The 16,083-nt window shown below is 41.8% G+C and overlaps 1 protein-coding gene across 1 annotated transcript in view; it reads left to right on the top strand.

The window, feature by feature from the left end:
* Positions 1-16,083, top strand: part of klf8 (Kruppel like factor 8) — a 48,743-nt gene continuing 32,660 nt past the window's right edge. The window contains exon 1 of the mRNA XM_072446049.1: positions 1-178. Within this exon, the coding sequence (XP_072302150.1) occupies positions 152-178 (27 nt within the window). The 5' untranslated portion in view covers positions 1-151. The remainder of the gene's footprint in view (positions 179-16,083) is intronic.

Genomic DNA, 16,083 nt, shown 5'->3' with positions numbered 1-16,083 from the left:
GTGACCCTCGACGGTATGAATTGATCACGGCGGATCTTTGGGGGGGTTGGAGCTCATCCGCGGAACGCTAGCCCCGGTTTGGCGAACAGGCTACACGCGCCGCACCGACAACGACGACCCCCGCCCCGCTGCCGCTCCACCCACAAGGAAGATGCACCCCGAAACGCGAGGCAAGAAAGTAAGTGGCAGTTGTTGTTGTTGTTATTTTTTTAACGCTTTTTTGTTACACGCCATTCATAAAAACAAGAAAGAGGTGCTGCCAAAAAAAAAAAAAAAAGAACCGTAGCGTCGCGTTCTTATACGGAACTGCAACGACTTTGGACGCGTGCGTAACACCAAAAAAAATAAAAGGGAAGAAAGACGAAGCTTGAGCGAACGGTGACCTCATTACGCAGCGCGCGCGTTGCTCCGTTTGACCGGGAGTGTGTCGGTTTGCCGGGGGAGACGGCAGAAACGGGAGGCGTAAACTGCGGCGCGGAGGGCACCATCTTGGCTCCTCTTAAAGGGACAGTAGCAGCGTGGCCAGAGGCGGAAGCAGCAGCAGCAGCAGCAGAAGAAGCGGGGCCCCGGAAAGGGTTAAACGGAGTGAACTTTAACGCGGCGGGGGGCTTTTGTTTACAATGGGCCCGCGGGGTCACTCTGGACATGTTGCTTAATCCAGGAGCGGCTTGTGGGTTTTAGGGAACGACTCGGTGGGGGGAGTTTTAAAGCGCTGACCAGTTCATAGTTTGTAGACCAAATGAAATGAAATTCTGGACCAGACTGGCAAAAGTCAAGCGGAACGCGATGTGATTTCACGGGAGAAACCAGGATTGACCTCCGGAATATGACGCATCGCGATGGTTTTGGCAAAGTGAAAGCGCTTGGAAACACGTGCGAGTGACACCGGAGTTCAAACGCGCTCACTTTGTTATTGTACGTGATTTGTTACCGTGATAGGAGGTTGTGGTCTTCCCGTTTCTACACTGGGAATTCCAAATTGCTGCATATTTGTGTGTTACAGAGTCTTGACACCGTTGACATTTAGATCTGATGTCCTTAGAGCTGATAATCTTCATTTTGCCTCCAGGAAACATTCCGATGACAGAGTTTTAACGTCTTTAATCATTTATTGTTTTACCAGTTAAATATCTGTGGTTCAGATGGTTTTGCCGGTGTTCTTAGGGCATATTTTTACTTTCTCGCAGATCTATTACTGGAAATACAGCTTTCTGAGACCAACTTTATGGCCTGAAATCGTACGAATACTCATTTAGAGGAACAATATTCTGGTGCAGTTACTCTTCGTTTTGGTGGAGTTCAGAACGGAGTGACTTTTCTAAAATGGGAGGGAAATATCAGGGTATTTGAGCACGGAAGCCTCTATTTTGCCTATTAAAGTTTCTCTTCTAGATGAATGAGTAACTCTCTGATTAGATCAAGTAACTGAATACGATACAAAGCAGGTATTGAGTATTCTGTTTCTAAATACGTTTTGTAAAGTATTCTTCCCAACGCTGACTAAATACACTGCTCTAATGTTGACGCCTTTTTAGCTTTGATTTGGGTTCAGATCTGGAGTAGATTAGTTTCATCCACGACCACGGGATTCGTCTTTCCACACGGTTTGAATGCTGAAAGACAATCGCACATGCAGCGATTGTCCGACAGGAGGAGACGACCTGTTGTACTTTCACAGAAGTTTTCGGTGCTATCCGCGGTGTGGAAATGTATTTAGTCACAGAATACCTCCAATGAAATATATTCTGTCACGCGGTCCGATCGGAGAACTGTAGAATACTATCACACAGAGTTACAGTATGCGCCGCAACTAACTGTTATTTTGACGATCGATTAGTCTTTCGATTACAATTGGGCTGTAAATATAACATTTTTAAAAATCATATTTACTTATTAAAGTCTGTATGAAGACTGTTTCTCTAAGTTTGGCTCTTAGTTTAATGGTGTAGAACGTGTGGTAAATATTTATTACAGTTTTACTTCCGTTAAGTCGCAGTTTGTGAAAAATAAGAGTTTAAAATGACAGGAAGTGGAGCTGAATCCCTCTGTGATGTCATCGTCGCACACTGTTGTTTTATGGTATTATTGCGTCTCAGATCAGAACTGTTGTGTCGTTTATGTGGAGTTTGGCTCTTGTTTACAGTCTGGTTGCTGGGTAACAGCTGTGGAATCACCTCTACCTGTGTCATTTGTGTTCACGTCCAACCAGGAAGTTCAATTATAAACTTTACTGAGGACAAACGGGGCAAAATGTCAAATCTGAAATAAAAATGTTTTCAGTGCGTTTTAGTCAAATGTGTAGTTTAAAATTGTCACATGGACTTTAAATGTTGCCGCTTGAGGCCGTTGTAATGGAGTGAATTATTAAATTAGTTGCAATTGATCGATTTAACTTTTCAGCCCCGCGTTCTAAAGGTCAAGCGGGCGACATTACAGGGAGAGTCGGCGGCGAGTGAAGACTTTCTCTCCCATAAAGGCTCAAAACGCAACGAAAACATCAAAGAGTTTACGTTTAATGTGTACGGTTTAATGAGAAACGTGAAAGTCTACCAAATATTTGGATTGTACTTGACGTTGGAGAGAAGAAAATCGAGTAAAGAACAGCCAATCCATTTATCACGGATTCAGACTTCGCACGCAGTTGAACTCATTAACTTTTCGAATATTAAGTGAATTTGAGCCAAAATGAGGCCCAAAAAAAAATCAGAAATGCACATTATATCTGTCGTTTTTCGCTGCTCTTAAACTCAGTACAATTGTTATTGTAAAAACAAAATGGACTCTCGCATTTCTTTTTCTTTGGCTGTCAGATCTTTCTTTTTAAAATGTATTTATTTTGCTCTCTCTGGTCTTCTTTTTTGTTGTTCTCGGTTTTAAATTCCGAAAAATTGACGAATAAAAAGTATATCCTGGTACATATTTACATATCGTAAAAATGCGGCAATTTTATGTTTTTTCCCCCGTATTTATTTATTACAGAAAAAATCGCACGTTTTTCTGACCAACGCGCCGCCGTTTGGACGCAGGATAATTGCCCAATCAATGAAGTTGTTTTAAGTATTTTCGGTACATTTGGACTCGTTGATCATTCGTTTTCAAGAGAAACGCCGTAAATGCATACTACTTTAATAATAATTTAAAAAATATATTTTTAATTCTTCCTTAATTCTACTTCCGCAAACGTCTAACGCTCTGAGCTGGTTTGTAGGCGGAGAAAACCCCCCCGCCAATTTTTGTTTAATTTGAACCGTCGAATTCTAATGAGCAGATATTATAAAGTGAAGTTTGTATGTTTTATTTTGATAGAAATTATTGAAATTTTTTTGTTTGTTTTTTGTCAGAAAAGTTCAGTTTTGTCTATAAACTAAACATAATTTTAAAATGCTTATTGTTTTGTTTTTCTTTATGTCACAAAGCCGGTGATCTATTGGACAATGTGAATGAAAGAGGATTAAAGGGCCTATGACAGGTTTTTATGATTTTCTAATTCTGACTTTATTTGGTGTGTTTATACTTGTCGTACATTTAAATGATAGTTTTACACCAATCGAGCAGGTGTTTGTGGAGAAAACGTTGAAAAATCTGTCAAAAATGACAGCAAGTGACATCATTCCAGTCAAGGTTTATGCAGAATTTACACAAAACAAATGACTTTTTTGACGCTCTAAACATTAAATCATAACTAACTAACTCATAACTCATTAACTAATAAAAATAATTGTGACAACAGTCGCAGAGTTTTACCCCAGTGTTTGCTGGGTAATCTCCTGTTGTGACGTCATCAATTACAACCAGGAAGTATAAAAAATAAGCTATTCTGGGATGAAATTTGTATATTTTTAATCAAAGTTTAAAATGTATTTATCGTTTTAGTTCATCGATTCGTCCGATGTGTCACTTCAATGTCATAGTTTGGTCGATTAACCGGACCGGACTGTTGTGATTGGTCTAGAACCTCCGGCTGTGCAGAGACTGGACCAATCACAGCGCAGATGAAAGCTTGAACTGAAAAAACTTACTTTTGCTTCTACAATGGTCACAATTATAATTTTTCTGGTTCTTGTGATTATATTGTATTGTCCAGTAACGTGCCGCGTTTTTGGTTTTGAAGAATGCGTGACAAGCTTGTGAAGCCGGCAACTAACGATCATTTTGCTCATAGTCTTTCCATTAATAGTTGTTTAGAGCGCAAAATGCCTTTTAAATATCAGATTTTTTACTCAATTTGACCCAGGTGAAGTTAAGAGCAGTAAAAGTACTCGTTTCCTCGTGTCGTTTTCTTGTAATTGCGGCTTTGCGTTTGTCGTTTTGATCTCGTAATTCGTCCAGTTGGCCGCGTTTGACTGACGGCGGCGTCTTTCGCCGTGTGCCGACGAGAACGGCCCTTTGCCCGTCGTTTCTCTGTAAACATTCTGCCTTTTTACAAACCGGCTCACTGGGGAGCGTGACCAAACCATGTCCACAGAGTTAATCATTGCACTTAAGGAACAGTCCCACTTTGTCCACCAGGAATGCGCACGACCGTCCCCACGAGCCGCCGCCGCACGACCAGCACAACGTGTTTCAGGTCACGAGACTTTCTGATTTATACTTTTCTTTTTCTTTCCCTTTTTGGACCTCGCGAAGTCACAGGGATTAAGTGTGTCGAAGGTGAAAGGGAAAGAGCTCCGAGGATTTAAAGGAGCAGAGGGCCTTTTCTTTTTTCTGTTTTATCTGTTTATGTTTTTCAACCTCAGTACAGCTTTTTAATTTAAAAGACTCCGAGGCACATTATCCTTTTTTAAATTATGATTGTACTATTTTTATTTTATTTATTTTATTTATTTTATTTATTTTATTTATTTTATTTATTTTATTTATTTTATTTGGATTTTTTTTAATTTTCAGCGTCTGGTTCAGCGTCGGGTTCAGCGTCGGGTCGTTGCGGCCGTCGCTCTCGCCGTCCAGAGCGGTGCAAGAGCTGTTTTTAGCACAAGACGCAGAACGAGAAACCCAAGAAACGGAACGTGGCCAGAGCGAGCGCGGAAAAGAAAATATTAAAATATAGAGAACATTGAGGCACATTTGGTCCAAAGTCTTTCAAAATGGAGTCGTTTGCATTCAAAACAACTTTATCTGCCTCATAATAGTGTAATCATTTTTTCCCAGATGTATTGTAATTTTTTCTCCAAGGAGCAGGAAGTGCGTTCTTAGCATGCTAATGTTTCTTAGCATGCTAATGTTTCTTAGCATGCTAATGTGTGTTAGTTTACCAGGGACAACCAGGGATAACTCGCTCTGAGCTCAGCGTTTTAAATGAACCAATTCTGTTTTTCATGCAGTTTACATGTAAAGTAGATCTTTATGTGCTTCCTTTACTTTTTTTTTCCAGTTTTTTTCTATTTGTACTTTTATTTGATTAACAAACATGACAGCTAACGGCTGTGAGGAAATCATGACGTTTCTTCTCACAATAATCGAGTCGTGTCCAGTGTGAAGCCGCGATGGTTTCCGTTTGCTTTTCGTCTCGCGCTACCGTTAGCTTCAGCGTTTTAGCGGTTAGCTACTCTGTGGTTGTCGGGGAGCGTTTGGCGCGGTCCGATGCTCTGCCCCGGGCTTCAGCTCCGGATCCTATTTTTAGAGACCAGTCTTTCCTCAAAGAAACAGAAAAGGCGCGTCACGATTCAGGATCACACCAGGATCACACCAGAATCACACCAGGTGTGATCCTGGCGCGATCCTGGTGCAATTTATGGCGTAATTCTGGTGTCGCAATTCTGGTGTCGCAATATTGAAAAGTCTCGTAATATGATAATTTATCTCGATAAAATGCAACGTTTTGTTGCAATAAATTGGGAAAAGTAGTAAATACCATTGTTTTTACGTGTATATTGATTCAGTTTGTCATTTAAATGCATTTTATTTGTAATATTAGCATTGATCCACAAAGTTCTCAGCTTGTTTGTAAAGTCTTGAACACGTCGTCGGTGACGTCCACCTGCAGCTCTCTCCACTCTGTGATCTTTAAGTATTTATAGATTTTAGAGCTACTTTGCATAAACCTAGCGAAAATGGAATGGGACAGGAAGCAGAGGAGCTAACACTGAGCTAGCGCAGACGCCATTAGCATGAAATAAACATAAAATTGTGCACACAATTTCCAAAGAATAGACACAACAATGAGAAAAACAAATCGTATCTGAAGAAACACAAATGTTCAACTCTTAATATTGTCGACGTAAAGTAAGAGACGGTTACTCGAGTACAAGTAAAAGTATGGCGTCTGAAAAGTACAATTCCTCCTTACAGCTCCTGCCCTTCTGACATTTGTTTGAATAGAAATACTCTGTGTACAAATGTTGCCCGTGTATAATTGGCGTGAATTCTCCAGGCCAGTTTGAGGGTGGAGCTAAAGGCGTCCGTCACATGAGGTCACCAGGCCTGGATTCATGCGCTTAGTTCCGGTTTTAGTCCCGGTTTTAGTCTTGGTTTCGATCCCATCTCTAGGGAGGATTTTGGGCCTTTTGTGGATGTAGAAAACGGCGCAGAACTTTGCGAAACAAAGGTGAAAATTATCGAATTTTCACCGCAGCGAAGGTCAAACGCTTACAACGATGATTGTTTTTGTTATTGTCAGTTAGTTGCATAATAATTGCAGCCGTAATAAAGAAAAAGGTGGTTGAATGGTGACAATATTGAAACCTTTATGCAGCACTAGTCGCTGAACTGGTTTCTGTCTTCTATGATTATACGACTTGTCAAACGATTATTTCTGTTGGACATTTGAACCGAATACAGGTTTAAATGTGACTGAAGCGCTTCTAGATGGAGAGTATCTACGAATAACGTGTGTAATAAACAGATTAAATGATTTAATCTATTTTGCAAGGCTAAAAGTCGGTCGATTAATTGGTTGGCGGTGTCTCGGTCGACTCATTTTATTCAGATTATACGGATTTATGCACAACACTGGAGTTTTGGGAGCGACTGGATGGTTAAATGTGGCGTTTCACATTCAGAAACTGTTAACTCGAAGTTTTTGCACGAGAATATTCAAATTAGGTCCTTATTTTGACATTTTGCAGCTGTTTTATAAGTGTCTTTAAAGGATGCATTTGGGGTCTGTCGTCCAGGTAACAGATTTAAGGATTCTTAAAATGGTGAATGGTTATTTCAGTGGTTGATTAGTCATTATTAGAATAAAGGCTTTTTCCTCTAAACTGATAGAAATCCCATTGGTCTTTTCCTACGACATTTGACCCGCTCCAGTGTCTTCAGACCCGCTCGCTGTTTTGACGCCTCTAGATTGTCATTGTAAATTGGGAGCAGGGAGTGGCTCCTGACGCGACCCTCGCTCGTAGGGAATCCCGTTACCACGGAAACGGCAGCCCGCCAAAACGAAAGGCCACAATGAGAAGAAAAAAAAGGGGCGGAAACAGGAGGAGAGCCCGGGGGAGGGGAAGAGAAACAGGACTGTAGAGGGGGGGACTGTAGAGGGGGGGACTGTAGAGGGGGGGACTGTAGAGGGGGACTGTAGAGGGGACTCAAGTGGACTTGAAGTGGGGACTCAAGTGGACTATATTCATGATATTTTTACAATCAAACAGGGGACAAGTCTGCAAATACACTGTAAGACCTGATCTAAGACAGATTTAAAGCCGGACTGAACCAGGACCACACCCCCCTGTCGCCGCGTGGGACTCCGGGCGTCTCGTTTGGGCGTGGCGAGTTTGTAGGTCGAGCAGATGGAGACACACCCAAAGGCAGAGTTAGACGGAGCGGTCTCAGAGACAGTGCAGTTTTAGAACTCAGACTCATGTGGAGACGAAGGACAAACGGCACGAAAGACAAACGGCACGAGAGACAAACGGCACGAGAGACAAACGGCACGAGAGACAAACGGCACGAGAGACAAACGGCCTGGCTTAAAATCTTCAGGACCAACTTGTGTCTACGCTATTAAGACCAGTGCAAAGGTAAAAAAAAGACTTATTTCTCTAAAGTAATTAATCTGGAAGTGGCATCTGATTTTATAAATTAAAGCAATGAAAGCTCTGCAGCAGTTAGTTAGCGAACCGTTTCTCACCGCTAATGCTAACTCTCACAGCTAATGCTAACCTCAGTTAAAACGTCAAATATAAAGAGACAATCCATTCATATTTAAAGTGAAGTCTACCTGATACTTTTATTAAAGTTTTTTTTGAATGTTCATTTGTTTTATTTGTATATTTATTCAAAATTAGCATTAGCATTAGCATTGACCCACAAACGCCTCCCTCCATCAACTGCCGGAAAGCGGAAGACGGAAAGCGGGTTGTATTTATTTCCCATTTTCCTTTTGTTACGTTTGTTTTATTGTTTGTTCAGTTGAATTTATTGATTTATTGTTTTGCGTCGCTTTGATTTTATCGAAAAGGACTTTGGCCACATTGACCGGCGATAAATAAAGGTTGCTTGATTTAAAGTCCGTAAAATAATGGCAGTAAAGTTGGAAAGTTGTTGGCAATAAATAAAGCAGTTGAATTTACCACTAAAACCTGCTTTTTATTGTGCCGTGACATCGCCGACTTTTTCTGATTTACTTTTAGAATGATCTTGATTAGGGATGAATAATTGTGAAAAATGTATTTATCGGTGTACTTATTAAATCAAAAAGTTACAAATTATTTCTGAATTTCATCTCTCTAGAATCTTTTGCCATTTTCAACATTTTATTTGGTAGAAAGCATTTAAAAACTCTCTATGTTCAATAGAAAAGTGTGTATTTGCGGAGTACGAAAGTGTGTATTTGCGGAGTACGATAGTGTGTATTTGCGGAGTACGATAGTGTGTATTTGCGGAGTACGATAGTGTGTATTTGCGGAGTACGATAGTGTGTATTTGCGGAGTACGATAGTGTGTATTTGCGGAGTACGATAGTGTGTATTTGCGGAGTACGAAAGTGTGTATTTGCGGAGTACGAAAGTGTGTATTTGCGGAGTAGTACGAAAGTGTGTATTTGCGGAGTAGTACGAAAGTGTGTATTTGCGGAGTAGTACGAAAGTGTGTATTTGCGGAGTAGTACGAAAGTGTGTATTTGCGGAGTAGTACGAAAGTGTGTATTTGCGGAGTAGTACAAAAGTGTGTATTTGCGGAGTAGTACAAAAGTGTGTATTTGCGGAGTAGTACAAAAGTGTGTATTTGCGGAGTAGTACAAAAGTGTGTATTTGCGGAGTAGTGCAAAAGTGTGTATTTGCGGAGTAGTGCAAAAGTGTGTATTTGCGGAGTAGTGCAAAAGTGTGTATTTGCGGAGTAGTGCAAAAGTGTGTATTTGCGGAGTAGTGCAAAAGTGTGTATTTGCGGAGTAGTGCAAAAGTGTGTATTTGCGGAGTAGTGCAAAAGTGTGTATTTGCGGAGTAGTGCAAAAGTGTGTATTTGCGGAGTAGTGCAAAAGTGTGTATTTGCGGAGTAGTGCAAAAGTGTGTATTTGCGGAGTAGTGCAAAAGTGTGTATTTGCGGAGTAGTGCAAAAGTGTGTATTTGCGGAGTAGTGCAAAAGTGTGTATTTGCGGAGTAGTGCAAAAGTGTGTATTTGCGGAGTAGTGCAAAAGTGTGTATTTGCGGAGTAGTGCAAAAGTGTGTATTTGCGGAGTAGTGCAAAAGTGTGTATTTGCGGAGTAGTGCAAAAGTGTGTATTTGCGGAGTAGTGCAAAAGTGTGTATTTGCGGAGTAGTGCAAAAGTGTGTATTTGCGGAGTAGTGCAAAAGTGTGTATTTGCGGAGTAGTGCAAAAGTGTGTATTTGCGGAGTAGTACAAAAGTGTGTATTTGCGGAGTAGTGCAAAAGTGTGTATTTGCGGAGTAGTGCAAAAGTGTGTATTTGCGGAGTAGTGCAAAAGTGTGTATTTGCGGAGTAGTGCAAAAGTGTGTATTTGCGGAGTAGTGCAAAAGTGTGTATTTGCGGAGTAGTGCAAAAGTGTGTATTTGCGGAGTAGTGCAAAAGTGTGTATTTGCGGAGTAGTGCAAAAGTGTGTATTTGCGGAGTAGTGCAAAAGTGTGTATTTGCGGAGTAGTGCAAAAGTGTGTATTTGCGGAGTAGTGCAAAAGTGTGTATTTGCGGAGTAGTGCAAAAGTGTGTATTTGCGGAGTAGTGCAAAAGTGTGTATTTGCGGAGTAGTGCAAAAGTGTGTATTTGCGGAGTAGTGCAAAAGTGTGTATTTGCGGAGTAGTGCAAAAGTGTGTATTTGCGGAGTAGTGCAAAAGTGTGTATTTGCGGAGTAGTGCAAAAGTGTGTATTTGCGGAGTAGTGCAAAAGTGTGTATTTGCGGAGTAGTGCAAAAGTGTGTATTTGCGGAGTAGTGCAAAAGTGTGTATTTGCGGAGTAGTGCAAAAGTGTGTATTTGCGGAGTAGTGCAAAAGTGTGTATTTGCGGAGTAGTGCAAAAGTGTGTATTTGCGGAGTAGTGCAAAAGTGTGTATTTGCGGAGTAGTGCAAAAGTGTGTATTTGCGGAGTAGTGCAAAAGTGTGTATTTGCGGAGTAGTGCAAAAGTGTGTATTTGCGGAGTAGTGCAAAAGTGTGTATTTGCGGAGTAGTGCAAAAGTGTGTATTTGCGGAGTAGTGCAAAAGTGTGTATTTGCGGAGTAGTGCAAAAGTGTGTATTTGCGGAGTAGTGCAAAAGTGTGTATTTGCGGAGTAGTGCAAAAGTGTGTATTTGCGGAGTAGTGCAAAAGTGTGTATTTGCGGAGTAGTGCAAAAGTGTGTATTTGCGGAGTAGTGCAAAAGTGTGTATTTGCGGAGTAGTGCAAAAGTGTGTATTTGCGGAGTAGTGCAAAAGTGTGTATTTGCGGAGTAGTGCAAAAGTGTGTATTTGCGGAGTAGTACAAAAGTGTGTATTTGCGGAGTAGTACAAAAGTGTGTATTTGCGGAGTAGTACAAAAGTGTGTATTTGCGGAGTAGTACAAAAGTGTGTATTTGCGGAGTAGTACAAAAGTGTGTATTTGCGGAGTAGTACAAAAGTGTGTATTTGCGGAGTAGTACAAAAGTGTGTATTTGCGGAGTAGTACAAAAGTGTGTATTTGCGGAGTAGTACAAAAGTGTGTATTTGCGGAGTAGTACAATAGTGTGCATTCGCTGGTGAGTTTTGTGTCTGACTTATTAATGAAGCTCTGACTCTGTAACTTGAGTCTGACGAGGAAAACGCCGACTTAAAACCTTTAACTCGAGACATTATGGTTCAGACAGTCGTCCTGCTTTGGTTCCTGTGTCCACGGACGAGACACGTCCACTGCGTCCACTCCCTCCTCTGTGTCCTCTGCGTCCTCTGTGTCCTCTGCGTCCACTGTGTCCACTGCGTCCTCTGCGTCCTCTGTGTCCTCTGTGTCCACCGCGTCCGGTGGAGGCCGGTGCCCCTCTGGTCAGGCCGGGGCCCCTCTGATACAGATACCTGAAAGTTGTCTTTTGTACTTTGTTACATGTTGTTAAATTAACGTTTTATGGATCTTAAAATCTAAATTATTTGCTTTGAATCAACAACAAATAAACAACTAAATAATGACATAATAAAAGGGTCGTTTTTTCTAATTCGGCCGTGTGGAAGTTTTTCGTAGTCCATCGCGTCACTGACTTTGGAGGTGCGTCTCTCTTTCAAAAACGCATAATAACAGGATCTGCCATTCAACGTAATAATACTGATTATACTTATACTGTGCCTTTATAATTATATAATTAAACGTTTCTTATGAACAGACCTCAATGGGATTGTTTTGTTTGCACATCGACAGTTTCAGCTGCTTCCCCGCTCATTTAAGCAGATCTGACTCGGAAGCAGTGGAACGACAGCGCCATCTGCAGTCAGTGTACGTCAGAGCGCGGCTGTGAGAGAGTCATGACGCCCCCTCGTCCCGGTTTACAGTGACTTTAGCCATGTCCCGGTCCGTGAGGCGCTGCTCTCTGTGACTTTAGCCATGTCCCGGTCCGTGAGGCGCTGCTCTCTGTGACTTTAGCCTTGTCCCGGTCCATCAAAATGTTTTATGTTTATAACGTCACTTCCTGTTAGTAATTGATGACATCACACACAGGAAATTACCCAGCAAACACTGGGCCAAAAACTCATCTAATGTCACAATTTTTAAATTTGAGAGTGACTTTATTTTGTTGAATTAATGTTTTAGAATGTCGAAAAAGTTATTTCTTTTGTGAATGTTTGGCCCTGGTGTGATGTCACTTAGAAATACACGCTGCCGAGCTACGCCACGTTGCAAGACAAACGAGGGATTTTGTGAATTGCGTCGCGTTTTTGTGTAGTTTGTGTTAGTTAGTTGTGCCGTTTGTGGGGCGGGTGTCGACCGTCTCCCCTGAGCCTCTCGTGTCTCGGGGGAAGGAGAGTCGTCCCATGGTTTCCAAGCAGCAGGAGCTTTTTTTCTAATTGACCCAGACTGAGAAGTGAGAACTCAGCAACTCAAAAGATATGAACCCACTAAAGGCCACAGTGTCATGCTCCGCCCCTTCAGATATTCAGCTTTGTGTCCATTAGCGCTGCAGCTAACAGTGATTTTAGAAGTCGACGAGTCAAGCGATTATTTCTATTCTGCAGTGAGACGTGTTGAATAGATTTCTTACCGAATAAAGGTTGAAATATGACCACAAAAGGCTTCTGGACCGAGAATATTCACACAAAGTGAATTAATTTGATTGTTTGCATACATTTTGATTTAATAATGTGCCTGCCTGTCTGTTTTGGTCTTTTTACAGTCGAATGGTGAATGATTAGTGGATTAAGCGTAGCAGTTTCCTTTGAAAACACCAGATTTTGAGTAGATTTAAAAAATAAATCAAAATGATAAACTCTTGTAGTTTTCAAAAATACGATTCAAGCAGCGTTTTTCCTTTCTCCAAATCCTCTCTTGTTAAAAACCCTTCTATGTGTTCATGCTTTCGTTGATTTAAAAGCAGTCCCTCAACCCCCACGGCTTCATGGGAAGTGTGGGCGGGCTCGCAGCCACACCCCGCCTGATTGGCCAACCACACCTCAAAGTGGAATGTGCCAGACCGAGCCGCTCCCTCTGAGTTTGAGCCGGGCTCGAGGCAGCGGCAGAGACAAAGGAAGAGCAACAAAAGCACACAGACTCGATCAGGACTTTAAAAAGCAGAGGATTCGAAAAGGAGGCGAACGGTAAGGAGCCAATCGGAAACGAGCCACATTTACCGCTCGCGTTGTCAGGAGTGTCGCGCCTGGTGGCAGAGCGGGGAAGTGCGCCCGGAGCGAGACGAAAACACTGCTTTAGTTTCGTTTTCCTCGAGGATAAGATGAAACAAGGCGTGCGTGACAAATAAGAGTTGGTTACTTTTATTTATTAACTTTTTTTTGTCTTCTGCTCTCTGGTCATGCGCGAATGGATAAAGAGTCGTCATGATTTGTTCAAGACTTTTATGGCTGCGGTGCACTTTATTGTCCGCTGTGTTTGGCCCGTCCTTCAGTGTTTGTATAGAATAATCAAATCTATTGTTTGTTCATATACATTATAGTTTTACACCAATCGAGCAGGTATTTGTGGAGAAAACTTTGAAAAATCTGTTGAAAATGACAGGAAGTGACATCACACCAGGGACAGGAAGTGACATCACACAGGGACACTCGTTTCAGTCAAAGTTTATGTAGAATTGACACATAAAAAAAACTTTTATGTCTCTAAACATTGATTCAACAAAATAAAGTCACACTTTTTTAATTTGACAAATAAAAATATACAAAAGCGACATTAGATGAGTTTTGGCCCAGTGTTTGCTGGGTAATTTCCTAATGTGATGTCATCAATTACAAACAGGAAGTGAAACGATAAACCTTAAATATGTGCTACTCTGTGATAACATCTTTATGATTTTTTTTTTAGTAAAATTCAAAATATATTTATCTTAACTGCGTTTTAGTTCAACGTGTCGTCCAGCCTGTAGGTGGCGCTTTAAGTTCAAATACTGCCACTGCGCCGCGTCGCTCTGAATCCGCAGACCAGCCGCGCCCATGAACCGGCGGTTGTCATAGAAACACGACCCTTGGACACAACAGGAAGCGAAGCGCGTACTGCAGTTTCGACGTTCTATCTAAACACATTTCTGACCCGACGTAAAGCGCGTAAAGGAGTTTTGACGTGTTCTGGGCAGAAAAAGGCGTGAACGGGGAAGCTTCCTGTGAACGCCCCGGACTCTGAAAGCGAAAGCTGAACCGTGACTGAACTCTGCGGGAAAGTTACTCATTAAACGCACGGACGATAATCTTCGGGACGTTCACTTCTCTTTTACACGTGTGAGTGTCAGAGGTCAAGTTCAACCAGAACCAAGAGGAGGAAGTCGAAAAGAACGCCACATATTTTCAGTTTAAACCATTTTGTGGAAATGAAAACAAATGTTTTGTCCGCGTTTCCGCTTCGTGGTCGATTCCCCACCACTCGTCTTTCATATTTACTCTCGACACTTGGAGAATAAGAGCGTCGTTCTTCTTTCAGGCTCGAGTAAATGCCACGTAACGGAACGTGTTTGTGTTTTACGTCAAAGGACTTCAGATTACTCTCGTAGTCGACCAGTCAAACGCCAATTTCCTTTGCACATTGGGCCTTTTCAAATACATTTACTGTACATTTGAGATGGAAAATATGTACAAACACATGCGTTCGCGGTGACGTCATACATCCGTGACTTCCCCATAGCGGCCATTTTGAAAGGTGCACGTGATATACTAGCAACCACCACGACTGCATCCTTTTCTACGGCATAATGAGCTACGAATACTTTGATTCTAGTCTGACAACAGAGCGATGTCCTTACAGAACGCAGGCTTTTGGCATTTTGGCCTCATCTATCCTGGATGTAGTAGGCGTGCTGTTGTGCCCCTTTCAAAATGGCGGACTCGGTTCCCGGTTCCCGGATGTGTGAACGCATGTATAAAGCGTATTGTCGAGGGAATTCTGAAATGGCCCAACATAGATACTTTAAGACACTTGTACGTGGAGCGTCGTTCTTTACGTTCACTGTGTAACCGTCACATTCACGGACGTGTTGACCCGGTTTATGGTTCGCCTGGGTCGACGTCTTAACGGTGACATGATTTGTTCACGGTGGCGTCAGAAAGCTGCGTTAATGTCTCAAAGATGTGATTGTCGTCGGCTGAAACGTCTTCAAGGCACGAGATGAATGTGGTCAAAAAGGTCAAAAGATCTGAGTCACTCGACGGCGTTAAAAGTGCTTTATTGGAAAAGGGGTAAAGCCTACGCGTTTGGGCCTGGCGGGACCTCGTTGTGGGCATGAACAAGTCAAAATGATGCCAGGTGTTTAAAAGTCTTCTTTTTCTTCTTCTGGTGTTTTATGGCTGTTGATCCAAGTGTACTACTGTAGTTGTACATTTTAGACTTTATTCTTTAAACTGTATTCTTTTGACTTCATTCTTTAGACTTTGCTCTTGAGTCTGAAATATAGGCGGTCTAAAGAATAAAGTCTAAAGTCTAAGATGGTTGGATCAACAGCCATAAAACACCAAAGAAGAAGACTTTATCCTTTAGACTTTATTCTTTAGACATTGCTCTTTTGACTTTATTCTTTAGACTTCTCTGCCGCCATCCTTGGCAATAGGTCACATGACTACATCACGTGACATCACAACAATTCCGTTCGTCACAAAGCGGCATCAACACAAAGAAAAAACATTTGTATGAAACATATCTATGTAGGAACAACCAGGTGATAAGAAGAAAGTCTAAAGAATAAAGTCTTAAATATCTAAAGAAGATGGTGGTAAATGCATCTTTGCACATGGCCGCCAGCCGCCATTAAAGCAACAACAACAGGTAATAAGGAAAAGGTTTCGTGAGGACCGTTCCTCAGTTATAAAGATGTTTGTTTCACACTCTGGAGAATCGTCTGGTCTGACTCGCGCTGTTTGGTTTGAGCTGCTGTGGGCCCGACCAATCACGTTGTAGTTCGGGCGGAAGTCAAACGGACAAACCTAAACCGAACACGCCAACGCCCACTGACCTACTTTGTCAGATTTGAGTGGATTTATGTACAATTTTTTGTGTTTTATTTTTGAACGTGCACATATAAGTGGAACTGGGTCCTGGAACGGGACTGAACCCCCACCC

Source organism: Eucyclogobius newberryi, unplaced genomic scaffold, assembly GCF_026437365.1.
Source record: "Eucyclogobius newberryi isolate DKJ021-1_F unplaced genomic scaffold, fEucNew1.0.hap1 SCAF_15, whole genome shotgun sequence".
In the NCBI taxonomy this organism is placed as follows: domain Eukaryota; kingdom Metazoa; phylum Chordata; class Actinopteri; order Gobiiformes; family Gobiidae; genus Eucyclogobius; species Eucyclogobius newberryi.
The sequence above is the reverse complement of the archived record's forward strand: the minus strand, read 5'-3'. Positions and strand labels throughout refer to the sequence as shown.